At 37.1% G+C, this 14,860-nt stretch overlaps 1 protein-coding gene across 2 annotated transcripts in view; it reads left to right on the top strand.

Annotated features, from left to right (window-relative positions):
• The window catches only part of LOC137128745 (F-BAR and double SH3 domains protein 2-like), a 54,605-nt gene that overhangs the window by 21,326 nt on the left and 18,419 nt on the right, over nucleotides 1-14,860 (top strand). The window contains exons 4-13 of one of the 2 annotated variants that reach the window (XM_067507225.1): nucleotides 113-192; nucleotides 360-504; nucleotides 665-798; nucleotides 1,777-1,831; nucleotides 1,948-2,076; nucleotides 5,805-5,927; nucleotides 6,439-6,534; nucleotides 7,615-7,689; nucleotides 11,698-11,814; nucleotides 11,955-12,059. In XM_067507225.1, coding sequence (XP_067363326.1) covers nucleotides 113-192; nucleotides 360-504; nucleotides 665-798; nucleotides 1,777-1,831; nucleotides 1,948-2,076; nucleotides 5,805-5,927; nucleotides 6,439-6,534; nucleotides 7,615-7,689; nucleotides 11,698-11,814; nucleotides 11,955-12,059 — 1,059 coding nt within the window. The remainder of the gene's footprint in view (nucleotides 1-112; nucleotides 193-359; nucleotides 505-664; nucleotides 799-1,776; nucleotides 1,832-1,947; nucleotides 2,077-5,804; nucleotides 5,928-6,438; nucleotides 6,535-7,614; nucleotides 7,690-11,697; nucleotides 11,815-11,954; nucleotides 12,060-14,860) is intronic. The other variant, XM_067507226.1, reaches the window with a different exon arrangement.

Here is a 14,860-nt window from a genome sequence, read left to right as displayed (position 1 = left end):
AAATAAATTCTGTAACATTCAGCCCCAAGTTTTTTATTCTAACAGTAGCTGCATCTCAAAATAGTCGCTTTGCGTCAAATTATTTACAGTCCTTCATTTTTTGCTCTTTCAGGCTCTGCAGAAGCTGGCGAGTCAGTACCTCAAGAGAGACTGGCCTGGTATCAACCCTGATGACCAGAGAACAGACTACAGGTAATTCTGTGTGTGCTCTTATTTTCTATAAAGCTGGAAATTAGAACTACAGCTAAATGGAACAATCACTAACAAGCCAAGTCTGTGCCATGCTAGATTTCTCTACAGTTGTAGAGGAAACATTCAATGATGCTTATCTTTTGATGATGTTTTTTCTCTCTGTCTAGGAATGTGTATGCAGTGTGGAGGTCCTACCTAGAAGGTACAGTGCAGGTGAGCCAGTCCAGGCTCAACGTGTGTGACAATTACAAGAGTCAAGTATCAGATCCAGCTAAGACTGTTAGATTATACAAGGAACAGCAACTCAAAAAGGTAAGTGGAGGTTGGACAGACGGTCTCAGGTCAATTGTTTTAAAGCAAAATTTGCTCTCCTTCTACAACATCCTTCCATGTACTTATGACCAGCTACAGTGACTCATGTTGGTCTCCAATTTCTTTACCAACTTGTCTCTTTTCTGATTTCCTTTTACAGACCATAGATCAATTGAGTGGCATTCAGGCAGAGCTGCAGGAGTCAGTGAAGGAGTTAGCCAAAGCCAAGAAAAAATATTATGACTGTGAGCAGGTTGCCCATGCTGTACGAGAGAAGGCCGACATAGAGGCCAAGTAAGTTCACCATTCTTCTGTGCGCGTGTGTGTTGGTAGGCATATTTATAAAAATAAATATACAGTGACTAAATAGATGGCCTCAATTGTCAGAAAGAATACTGTCAAGAAAAGCTGGTTAACCTCACTGAGAGAGTATGTATGTGTTTATAAGACACGGAGATTAACATCATCATTAAGGCTGAATGAAGCAACCAATGTTTTGCTAATGAGATAGAGTGATACAAAGAAAAATACGGTTGAAAAAAGACCAAAACAACACGGGTAAAGGCAAAGATTGTTAGTTTGGTTAAAGTTCAGTCCAACTAAGTAACCAAAATTTTGTCTGTAGATAAAATAAATAAAACTTATTTCTCTTTTTCAAACTGCTATATGTAATAAGATTAAATGTATAAAAATAAAAGAGGCTCTTTCAATAAACAACTAAATAGTAGCGACCTCAACAATTTCACATCCGAAAGCTTTACAGTCTCACAGTTACTGAGTGTTGTTTTTTAGTCAGTCCCAGGAAGCAGTAGCTATGGGGATGTTTTCACTTTATTGAATTGTCAGTTCAGGGGAAGTTTACATCGATTAGCTAGTCAACTCTTTTCTGTTGAAAGTCACAGCCAAAGAAATTACTGCATTGCCTCTGTGCCATTGTGTGATTTTGTGTGTGTGTGTGGGGGGGACATGCGGGCGTGTGTGGGTGTTTGTGTTTGTGTTTGTGTGTGTGTGTGTGTATATGTGTATGATTTCTGTATAGGAAAATAGCAAAACATTAGTTATTGTCACGAACAAGGAACACAGAAGAAGAAATCATCTTACCAGGCAGGTCTTTCTGATGTCAACATTAATATAAATCATAATGGCTGGATCAGGTGTAGATTTATTGCTATTAAGCCCCGGTTGGTTCAGGGTCAATTTATGATGGCTGCCCTGAATTGGATTTTAAAGATCAGAGTAATGATCTTGCTTGCTGCATTTTTCTTTTTTTAGGTCTAAGCTGGGTCTTTTTCAGTCAAGAATTAGTTTACAGAAAGCAAGTGTAAAGGTAAGAGTTCTAACACCTAATAAAACACTTTCTGTATGCACTTGAAGCTTAAAGCTCTCTTCTGTTATTGTAATGTAGTATTGCAATATATTATCTCTTTGTCTCTTTTATTTTAGTTGAAAGCTAAGAGAAGTGACTGTAATTCTAAGGCAACACAGGCCAGGAATGACTACTTGCTAACACTAGCTGCTGCCAACGCTCACCATGACCGCTACTACCACACAGATCTGCTGCACTGCATACAGGTATTTACACAGAGACATTTTTAAAGGGCATGAGTTGTGCAAAGAAAAAGTATTTTCAGTGAATGGACACATTTTATTAAAACTGTACTTTTGTATAAAAATAATCCAACCATGGGATGAATTTTGTAATACTATACTCTACCGCAGTTATTAATATGGGGATCTACTTTGAATCAAAGCTCAGTTTAGGATAAAATATCTTGCTTTTATGATTGCAAAAAAAAGTCACTCCCCAGCAGCATAAGTGAAATAGTTGGAAAATCATTAAACATGAAAAAGTGATGCTTTCACAGTTTTGTATTTTCAAAGGGAGTTCTCTGGATTAATGATTTAAAAGAGGCTTATTTGAACAAAAATCCTGCAATAAAATCTCTTGGCGTGAATATATAATTTTTACGAAAAAAATAATTATCAGAAAGCTTTGAGATACTTTGTCAGTTTAAATGAGACAAAAGGTCATCAAAGGATGAATGCTTGTAGGTTTGCAACATCCGTCATGTGACATCCTAATATGAAATGCAACTGTGAATCCCTGTGAACTTCAATATGCATTTGTATTATCAGGGCTTGTCATTTGTTTATAAAATGGAGGAAAATACCTACTTAAACGCTTCACATAGAGGAGTTTTATATATTATACATACTGGGGGGAATGCTGTTTGTGAGCTCATTCTTACCTCAGAACATTCTGCACTCTATAGCAGCAGAAGACAGGCAATTACATGTTGTTTAAACATGTTTATTAATGCTGCCAACACTGCCATTATCGTCTGCACTGTTTTTTATGACAGAGTTCCACTTCTGTTTATGTCAGTTCACAATTTAGCCAGATGCTGCAAGAGCAGAAAGTTGAGCAGAGCGAGGGAGAGGAAGAGTGCAAAGACCGTCGCATTGTTTAACATTGCTATAAACGTGTGCAGGAATTTCCCGTTATATTAGAGCTTGATTTGCGGCAATCCTTCCCTTAATCCCATACCATAATAGAATTGTGTAGGCTTCATGATTTTATTATGCTGCCCTTTAAGTAATAATATTCAAGCAAGGTATGCTATTTAAAAGTGTTAAGTTGTGATACAGAAATCAAATTGCTGTCAGCCAAGAAACTGTTGTTTACAAATGTCTGTATGCTCTTTCAGGACGAGAAATGCGGCTGTTTGTTGGTTATCCTCCCTCAGATTTAGATATAAATAAAAAAAAATAACTTATCCACTAAAACTGTAACAGTGAAACTTGAGGTATTGCATTAATCTTGTAATAATCTCATTATTAGTCTGCATGCAAACAGGTAAACAAATGGACACACTCCATCTGCTATGACAGTGATTTCCTTCTTTGAAATACCATATCAGTCTGACACACAAACACTCATACACATGGACATTGTGTGTGTTGTTATTTTTATCATGACAGTGATCACTCTCGTATGTGACTGGGGCTTCACACACACAGACACACACACATTAAAGCCGCTGCCCCTTTCATGTCTTAACTATAAAGTTGCGTACTGTATGTTCATTTACTTATTCTTTCACTTCCTCTTTTTCTTTAGCGTTAGCCCTCCTTGTCTCTCTACTTTTCTGTTTCTCCTCCCTCTCTCTCACATACTAAGCCTTAGGCATGTATGAGCATCTATACTATGAGGCCATGCTGAATAATAGATCCTTCACTCATTTTGACAGAAACACAGGACTGCAGGGAAATAGTCACATCCACAAATACATGCACACAAACTCACAAAGACAATGGGGGGACATTGCTAGAGGGAAGCAATCTGCTCGTCCTCTTTCCTTCCTTTGCAGTTTTACTGTATGTTTTTACATGTCACCTGAAAGAATCTGATAACAAAACTTACAACAGACTGACAGAAAATTTGAACAGTCTCAGATATTTTTTTAGCACTGAGAGAAATACACTGCAGAGAAAACCACAAGTGGTGAAGGCCAATAACACATATTTAAACCTCATTATATGATATCCATTTTTAACAGTATTTCATTTACTCCCATTATTTATGATTAATAATAGCCATATTTAGATTTACATTACGAACACTGTACTGAGTAGGGCACTAGGCTGCAGCAATACCATACACCTTCTAGTAAGTGATACTGTACTTGTCAATGCCACAGTTGTGTTAAAAGGCAGGAAACAGACTGCTCCAGATCTCCCCCTGCTGGTGACAGGCAATTATGTAATTACTGTCAATCTTTACACACACACAGACACACACACACACACACACACTTTGGTGTGCACCTCTGCTGCCCTGTCTGGAGAACTATGCTGTACTTATTGTTCAGACTTATGAAGTCATTCAATCCAAACAAACACACAAAAACACACACCCAGTGACCATGATATGGGGACGGGGCTTTTTCTGGAAACTGACTCACTTCATCTCAACGCTACCGTAAATGGCTGAAAAAAGGAGGAGAAGAAAGGAAAAAAGGGGGAGGAGGAAATGAGCAGAATGATGAGGGAACATTTGGAGAGAAGTCGGCCAGAAACCCACCCTTAATGACATAACATCCTTGTCAATATCCCATTGTTTTGTAAGTCTGTACAGTATGTGTGCAAATGCTAAATTTCTGAGGTTTGTGTGTATATAAATAACATATTTTTGTATGTGTATATCTGCTTAAGAAAAATACCTGAAACCTATCCTGTCAGCACAGTGTACATAGGCTTCAGAAAGTGTTAACTTTTGTAAAGTACTTTGGCCAAAGAAGTACATGTGTGTCTTAAGTATTTGAGAACCGCTGTGTGTACGTGTGTGGCTGCGGTCTGTGTTTTGTTGAATTGGAATCTGAACCCCTTCACCTTCGCCTGCAGCTGTGAGAATGCTATCCAAAGAACACTTCTCTCACAAGTGCTCTGTCTCTCCTGTCTCTCTTTCTGTCTCTATCTCTCACCCACTCACACATGCAAAAGCAGACATACATGTTCATTACACTTATTTATCCGTCTTGTGCTGTCTTGCTCTCATCTAGCAATATATTTTATACCTTTTAAATTGCTTGCCTTTCCTCTCTTTCCTTGTCTCCTCCTCCTCTTCATTGGTGTCTTTCCTCTCTCTCTGATCTGTATGTTTGGCAGTGTGGACTTCAGCTTGGCAGCACTACCCCAGCTCCCCATGGAAATGTTGTTCATTTGGACTGCGTACTTCATTAAAATGTCTTTATATCAGCCCATTCGAACCTCTAAACTGTCGAATGAACACATCTGCTCTGTTTCTGTGCTACGTCTGACATTCTGCCATTTCACTCTTGTTTCACCATCCTTTTCTTATCCATTTCCTTCAGTTTAAGTTATCTAGATCTGTGTTCTACAGTTTAGCATATGACATCATAACATGTAGACTGGAATTATTTTCAGCAGTGTGTGTGTGTGTGTTTGTGTGTTTGTGTGTAACAAACCAGATTTTAACATGTAGATCTCTTAAATAGGTATTTGTATTAGTTGAAGGTTTGCTGGAAGTTTTATGAAGAGAAGTAAGGCAATATTGTAGCAAACAATTTATCTGAATCAATGTGGGACACAAATAAATATATTACTAAAGCTCTGCAGAAACTAACTTCATTCAGGTGCACTGCGATGTTCCTGTCTTTTTTTGGTCTCTTTCTTGGTGTCTCCTCCTGATTACCTTATGCTATTATAAAGGATTATGGAATAACATTTTATTAACATTTTATTTATCCCCTGGTCCATCTATTTTCTTTGTCCTCTAGGCCTTGGATGGCAGGATCTACGAGCATGTAAAAGACTATCTAGTAGCACTGTGTCGCACTGAGCTAGAGGCTTCTCAAGCTACACACAACACCTTCCAGTTTCTGTTGGACAAATCCACCAGGGTAAGTCAGCGGTGAAAAAATACAGTAGACCCATCTGTGCTCAAGTTTTTAACTGAACAATTGCAGTAACATGCTAAGTGAATGATGCATTTTAACCAAAACACCACATTGTGATAGTTTTTTATTTACACAGTGTTTTCAGGCTAGATTGCTGAAAAGCTCAACTTAATGCCTTCAATACACAATCATTTGTAGCTTGTCTGTAGTGTCATGTATGTGTTTGGAGCTAACAGAATGCTTAAAGTTTAAATAAACTTGATTTGACTATGCCTTTGACCAACTTGCAGGCTCTTTCAATTGACATGGTTGCCATGCTCAAAATATCAAACCAAACATCTGAGAAGGAAATACTCACGCCATGTAGGCTTGAAGTCTAAAACAAGTTTATTTACTCCTTCACAAGAAATAAAGGCTGTTCATTGAGTTGCATTGAGTTCTGATATTGACTTGTTTCTACAACAGGAAATTCATGTAGATGCACGCATCAATTTTTCTCTGTGTTTTCACTTAGATAATCCAAGAGTTCAACCAGCAGTTATTTATGCAAGAGAATCCAGTGTTTCACAAAGCACACGACTTCCAGTTCCAGCCCAGCGAATGTGACACGGTGAGAAAGACACACACACACACACACACATACACACACACACACACACACTGTAAGGGTATCCATACAATCACAGTATTAATCTTGAGTAGTTTGTTGTTGAATGTGTATTTTTATAAAACATGTTCACACAGCTGGACCCTCTGTCCCTGCCCTGTGTCATATGCAAATGCACAGAGTCATACAGTATAAAGTACAGTAATCAGCCTCTTGTGTTGCCACATGCAGGCTTTTTCTTCTTTCTTCCAATATTGTATTTTGCATCTGTGGCTTAGGTCCTTACTTCATCTTAATTAGTTGAATAAATGAAACTGAATTTCTGTATGTTTAAGATTTTGGAAAATCCCATTAATATATTTGAGGCGGAGAAGCTTGCCAAGCTTGAAATCAGAGAGCCAAAGCTCTGATCATTTTTATTCCATAGAGAGATCTTTGGCTCTTTTGCTGCAGCCTTTCAAGAGTTCTTTATGTTTAGACTGGACAGTCTAACAATTTAGACTGGAATTGTCCAGATAACTAGTGTCTGGTGACAAAACAATATGTTAGATGCATGAATCTACTATAAATATATGTTAATTGTGCTATACCAAATTTTGTATGTCCATGGGAAACTTCTCTTTGCAGTTGTTTATCATCTTTACAAGGTAATCCAAAAAAAAAAACTGCTGAATGTTTAAAATGTTTATTGCATATTATCTCACTCCTCTGGGGACTTATTAGGTATTGTTGGCTAAAAAGAGATGTTTCCTATTGGACACTGGTCCTAATTCCTCTATACAGTAGCTGTCCGTTTCTCCTGTGTCCAATTCATTTTGTGCTATCTGGTTTCTTATGTAGCTTTTTGGATGTCTCATTCTTTCCCTCTGCAATTTTTGCCTGGTATTCTAACATTTCTCTGTGTAACAATGTGCTATTCCTTTCCTGCATAATCCTAATCCTGTTTAACCTTTGCTAACTCTTTTCCCTAAACTTTTTTCCCATTAACTCCTCCTTGTATTTGTGTGTCTGTGTGCTTGTGCACTGCTTCCCATGGGTGTGTGGGTGTACGGGCACTTTCCTGTGTGTATGTGTGTGCGCCAGACTCTGAGCACGGTGCAGCAGTTGGTGGACATTGAGCCGTCGCCCGTCAGTGCCATGAGAATGACCCTGGCACAGGTAGTCCACACTGTTGTTAGCATACCCGTTTTCATTTATGACACAAACTATTGATTATCTACTCCATTCATGTCCTAATACTCTAATAATATCTTTCCTGGTGACATTGACTTGAACACATAAATGTGTTTCCTGCAGTGTACTGTATTTACTTGTTCCTGAATTACCAAACAAAGCGTTGCTAGAACCTATTATACATTTTGTCAGCCCCTACGACTGAGGCTGTGATTGACTGATTTTTCCATGTCACTTGTACTTTAGGAATCACATTTTACTGGCACATTGGTCTTTGGTTACGTAGATTACCTAGGATTTGCTTTCTTTCCTAATTTAATCCTGATTGACTGCTAAGACAAACAGAAGGTCCAATAACCATTCCTTCCCTGTTATCCTTTCTGGAAATTAGTGTGGGTTAATCCTGTACCTAAACACAAAGCAGAGTGTATTGTGACAAGTCTAGACTGTTTCAATACTGAGGGCTTTGACACAGGCAAAACTGAGCATGAGCGTGATAAATATTAGTACATAAAACATTTAGATGAAAGCCTAAGGCAGTGGTCATATTAGACAACTTTGCACTCAGGGCTGCTTTTTTCTGCAACACTATTCTTATGAGTGTTAATGTGTTATTGGCTCAGCATTCATTCATGACTTTTTGTGACTTTAACATGGTGCTGTCCCTTTTGGTAAACAGTTGGTCAGGTCACAACCTTAGACATAACGTTTTGTTACTTATCACAATCTCCATGTATCTCTATTATCACAGTCACCTAGGTGTGGCTACTATCACCCTCGCCATCTTGACATTGTGTTTAAAAAAAAAAGTCTGTTAAAAATAAGAGATAATTAACATAAAAAATATTTGTGAGACTGTCTACTTCTGATTTTGACCTTTTTCTGTTAATGTACTATAACTTAACTTTTATGTAACAACAGAGCAGTCAGACTAGAGTAAAAACACCAACTTTTCAGAGTTTAATATCAAGTTTTATTTTAGCTAAATTATATGACTTTTCCTACCTACTCTTCCCTATATATCTACCACCACACACATCTTTGCACCTTCATACATTGTGAGGCAAATAGGCCATCTTTGTTTCCAATATAATTAAATTTATTTTGTCTTTGTTTCAGAATTATGCCACTATAAAAGCTCTCATGCTCTGCATTTTCTAGCGGCTCTTTTCTAATGAAACAAGAGAGCCACATTTGCTGGATTACTTAATACAACTGTTATGACCATGGCTTCACAACCCTGTAATGCTGCCACACTGCCATGTGTTGGAGAGATGATTCATCCGATGCTGTAATCCTGTTGCTGTTTCATTGCCTGATATAATATCACTACAGTAATTGTCCAAATTCTGAGAAAGTTTCTACTTTTGTAGGACAACTCTCTCAAAAGAAAATGTACTGACTGGCTACACTGAATCATTTTAATTTAATTGGCAATTAAAGAAACTAAACAAAGACCAAGACTGAATTACATTTGAAATGTAAGTATTTATTCTTCTTCTTTTCAGTGCATGTAAAGGTCTAATCACATGAGGCACTTCTGTCTGTTCTACTTTACATTATGCAGATAACTTGATGTCTCAGACTTCCACGGTGTTTAAAAATCCAATCAAATACAATACATAGAAATGATGCTGCCTTAGATAAATTGTCATACAAGTGATCTTTAATGTTACAGTTTGTGTTAAATGAATCAAGACAGGTATGTCTCTGCAAACAGTGGAGCGAAATGCTTTATTAGAAAACATTGGAAGCATGTGACCTGTGTGAAATGGGACAAATCTGCATTAAAACAGACAGTAGTAGATACAGTGCCAACATCACTTGATTTAGAGCCTTTTGTGGAATTTGCCTGCAGCAACATGAAAGTAAAACCTAGAATAAGTTTAGTGAGGACTTCCTACTATTGTATACTGCATTTCTCATACAAACAGATGATGCAGTGTATTCTCATTGCTGTGGTTTCAAATAACACAGCTGTACTATGCCGTGCTCTAAATGATTGTTATTACCAGTGGGCAGGTTGTTATCACAATACACTTGATCACACCATTTTGAGTTCACTGTACTGTATTTCCCATTTTCCTCAACTGGCAGACTGACATGCTATAATCTGGCCCGTTATCATATTTACAATGTGTTGTCAGTGTCACCGCCATCTAATAAATTAGAATTTGTAGCCTTGATCTAATAAATAGGTATTTGTCATTGATATGTTAACACATTTAGAGTGCAATCTTTGTCAACTCTTGGTCATAATATAAAATTGATAAAAATACTTAATTGCAATGCGTTATTTGTATCACTACATTCTAGTCTATAACATACGGTAGCCTTTTTAGTGGCTTCTATAAAGTTGATATACAGGATCTTAACAAAGAGATCCACATTCACAGTCAAAATCACCAGAATTCAATTCACTCATCCTCATTGAAGATTAATTGTTTTGAATGTATGTATATTCTCTACAACAGTATCTAGTGGATTAGCACCTGAAAGAAATGTATATACTGTGTTTGCTATATTATACCAGTAATTTATACCAGTACTATCAAGAGATACGTTAGCTTAGGGCTCCACATTGTCTAACCTCTGACTACAGTTACTGTCCTCATGTGCTAATTCTCTGCCTCTGCCTTTACTCCCCACATTGCTCTTTTGCCAGAATGTAATTAAGCTGTGGATCTCATTTTTAATACTCTCAGTTTCAAACCTATACTTAGTCAAATTTTTGTCCTTTCATGACTGAGACAGCCCATAATCAATAGATATGATATACACTAAAACCTGCAATTAAATATTATGTGCCTTAGTTTAGCTAACACATGTTTATTATATGATTATGGGAACCCCGGACTCTAAAGTCTGAATACACTTCAGTGACAATAAAAAAGGCTCAGTTTGTTGAATGTCCAAAGTGTCAGTTTCTCTGTCTGAGAAAAAATGAATGTTACTAATACTAATACTAATACTAATTTTAAAACAATAAAACCTGACAAACTTACTAACTCTTCCACAGACATCATGAAACTGGCCTTTTAAGAAATTAATTTTTAAAAAGAAATAAGCAGCAAATTTACTACTGACATTTTGTATTTGATTATGGGATACAGACACTGTATACAATGTGTCATATGTGAAATACTGTAAATATTGTTAAATAAAATATCAAGCTGATAAAATATCAAGCTGTTTCTTATAAACACAAAGTCCGATAACCATTATTTTTTATTTCTGTTGTGGAAATTAGCTTTTTCCTTTGCGAGTATGTTCCTAGCTGAAACAACTGATAGAACTTATTGGATAAACTTAACACATTCAGTATAAGGCCCCTGAAAAATGGCTTTAAATCAAATTTTATATATCTCTGTCTGACTAAGCTTTTTCAGGTGCAATCTCTCTTAATGTACAGTAAGAAGCTCAAAATGTTTTAAGGTTCTTTAAGAAATAAATGCACCAGGCGTGTAAACATTTGATACACTGAAGAAGAATTTCCACATGGTTATTGTAATTGTTGTAGAATGTTTAACTGGAAAGCCCTGCAGATTCCTCAAAAGGCCTCCATATGTGCCTTTGTATTAAAAGAAAATAGAAAAACACACATTGAAAAAGGCCTGTTGCCATGTACCTCCTGTTCTCTCACTTGATAGCATAGACAAAAATACACACTCTTGCAGACATTCTCACAAACTCATGCACTTTAACGTGGTTTCAATAGCAATAGGTTTCATTCCAAGGGGATAACAAAAGAACTTTTCAATACACACTGTATTAATTATCTGTAAAGGAAACAATCTTTCTCTCACACTTTCTTTTGCTTAATTAACAGCTTTAAATCTGCAAATCACACGCCTTGGGCTGTTATCGCTGACACTGTACTTATGTGTGCACTTGTGTGTGTGTGTGTGTGTGTTTGTGTTGCCTGTCATGATGGTGTATGTGTGGGGTTGTGTACTTGTATGGTTTGTGTGTATGTGTCTGTTTGTCTATTAGAGTCGTCAGCTGGAGTCAGAGACTGGGACAACGGAGGAGCACAGTCTGAACAAGGAGGCCAGGAAATGGGCAACTAGAGTGGCAAGAGAACACAAGAATATTATTCACTGCAAGAGAGTAAGATGGAGGCCCATATCTGCACATTTGTCATTCAGGCCCATTTTAGAAATACGTGTGGATATAAATCAAGTTTCTGTTAAAAATACTTATGCAGACTGTTTCTAATTAAGATATGTGTTTGCGTGTGTTGTTTTCAGTCTTTGGAGGAGTGTGAGAGCCATGGTTTGCCCCCCACAGAGCAAGGCAGACTAGATCTGGAGCTAAAGATAGAAGACACCAAAGAAAACATACGCAAAGCTGAGGTGTGACTCAGATTGTTGTCATTTACTTTTGGTTACACAGCTATTTAATACAGAAAAGGGGCTTTTCCTTTGGAAGTGTTGCCTTAGTGTCTGTGTTCTCTCCTCTTCCTCTTTAGACCCTCTCTTTCCCTATTTACCTCAATGTGCTCATTTTACATCCAGTCAATCTTTTTTTCTTTCTGCACCTCCCAGGCTTTTCATTTGCAGTGATATCCATCACTTATGTATTGATTCTCACGGATTCAACCTGTCACACTCTGAATAAGATCACTGCATCATGTCTCATCATTCTCAGCTCAATTCGGTCTCTGTTCATCTCTCAAAAGTCCCCGTGTCTTTGCTCTTTTGGCTTTTCATCTCTTTCAGCTCTTCAATTTCATTTTCTTCCTTCAATTTGTTTAGCACTACAGCACCTTTCTTGTTAGGCTTTCATGTATCTGGCACCCTCTGCTGTCTGGCTCTTGTTTTTTCATTTCAATTTAACTATACTTTTACTTTTTTAAAAATATTTTTGTAATTTTTGGTTGTACTAGCCTGTGTGACTTTACTGCTTTTATTGATTAGTTATTGATAGATATGGGGTATACTGGTTTGCCCTACCCCCTCACAGAAGATTAGGGGTTTGACTGTGGTGGATAGCTGTAACTTTTCTGTGTGGAGTTTACAGTGCATCCAGGAAGTATTCACATTTTGTTGTGTTACAGCCTTTTCCAAAACAGATCAAATTCAATATTTTCCTCAAAATTCTACAAATAATACCCCACAATGACAACGTGAAAGAAGTTTATTTTAAGTCTTTACAAATTTATTAAAAATAAAACAAACAATAAAATCACATGTGCATAAATATTCATGGCCTTTGCCATGACACTCATAATTTAACAAAGGAGTGGCTACGTGACAACTCTGTGAATGTCCTTGAGTGGTGTAGCCAGAGCCCAGACTTGAACCCGATTGGCTGTGGCTGTGCACCGATGCTCCCCATCCAACCTGATGGAGCTTGAGAGGTACTGCAAAGAAGAATGCGAGAAACTGCCCAAAAACAGTTGTGCCAAGCTTGTAGCATCATACTCTAAAAGACTTGAGGCTGTAATTGGTGCTAAAGGTGCTTCAACAAAGTATTAACAAAAGGCCACGAATACTGATATACAGGTAATTTTTCAGTTTTTGTTTAGATTTTTAATAAATTAGCAAAATTTCAAGCAAACTTCTTTCATGTTATCATTATTAGGTACTGTTTGTGGAATTTTGAGGAAAATAATGAATTTAATCCATTTTGGAATAAGGCTGTAACATAACAAAATGTGGAAAAGGTTAAGCGCTGTGAATACTTTCTGGATGCACAGTGCACCGTAACTTTGATTGTTTCATCCCTAAATCCTGTTAATTAGTAAGGTTATCTGTATGTGTCAACACTGTGATAGACAACCAGGGTCTTCCCCATCTCTTGCTCAATGACAACTGGGTGTAGCTTTAGCCCTTGTGACTTTTAACAGGATAAGTGGTATAGATTATGAGTGGATGGATATACTATCTTTTAGTAGTTATTTTTATCTGCATTGAACTGAAAAGCTATTAGAAGCTTTTGATGTCACTTTTTTACCAAACCATTAGGGACTCTTTTGATTGTAACATGCAGACACGTAACCACACCACTTTTCTCCTACCCCACTCTTTTCTCTCATTCATTCTGCTTTAGTCTCTACTAAATTTTCTGCTATTTTTTGAGGCCAGCCTTATTATCAGTAAGATGAAGTAAGACTAATATTTTCTGAGCTTGTTTCGTACAGATGGCTTAAACAGCGCTTTTATCAGAGATTTATAAAAAGGAGTGAAAGCTGAACAACAGACAGTATCTTTTGTGATTACCTGAGTAACATTATCTAGAGAGCGTGCCATTCTTTCTTTTCACAAGAAATGCCATCTTTATCCCATTGCGCATTTTGGAGAAGCTATTCCAACACGTTAGCAGGAAAATCAAGCTAGGTTTATATTTAGGATGGATAAAAAACATTTTAACCAGTAAATCTCAGTTTGTAGATTAAAAGACATTTTGAGGCCCAAGAAATGCATTGTGGTGTCTTTTGCACAATGAAATGTTTTACTCATTGGTGTTTTTAGAAGCTGTTGAAAAACTGGGCTTAAGCCCAGAAGGTGGCTACCAGCCAATAAGAAAGATTGATTGCATAGTTGGCTTCACTACGTGTCCTCATTTACTGATTTTTCATAAATCCCCTAGTTTTCTTGTGGCAACATCTTAAACGGTTTGGTGACCAAATTAGTTTAAAAAGCAATGTTAAGAGTCAATCCACTGTCTGTCATAAAAAATGGCCATTATTTACTGCATGTCTTCATGAAGAGTCTGTAAGGAAGCTAGAATGTTTTAGGTTTATTTCAGATACAAATTGCAGATTGAATGGAATCAGTAAATACTGATAGAAACAGACAGGTTATGTATTCTCAGCTATGCAAATTGCAAATGCTTGTTGGATTTTATGGCCTCTGCCTAGATGCTTGATCGAAGACACTGAAACAAAAGACTCTTTCACCATTTAAATGTCTAATATAATGACCATGTGCCCTAGGCTACCCTTGCTAGGAGCTTTTACTATTAATAAAACCACATGTTTGAGAGATGAAGGGAGTCTGCAGGACATGATATCCCTGTCCATCAGAGACAAAAAGCAATTTTATTCTTAATTTCTGAAATAAGTGTATGTAGTGTACTGCATTTCTTACATACATACTATATAGTGGAATAAGTGATTGCGTTTACATGTATCTAAGTAACCAGGGTATTA

This window comes from Channa argus, chromosome 6 (assembly GCF_033026475.1).
Source record: "Channa argus isolate prfri chromosome 6, Channa argus male v1.0, whole genome shotgun sequence".
Taxonomy (NCBI): Eukaryota; Metazoa; Chordata; class Actinopteri; order Anabantiformes; family Channidae; genus Channa; species Channa argus.
The sequence above is the reverse complement of the archived record's forward strand: the minus strand, read 5'-3'. Positions and strand labels throughout refer to the sequence as shown.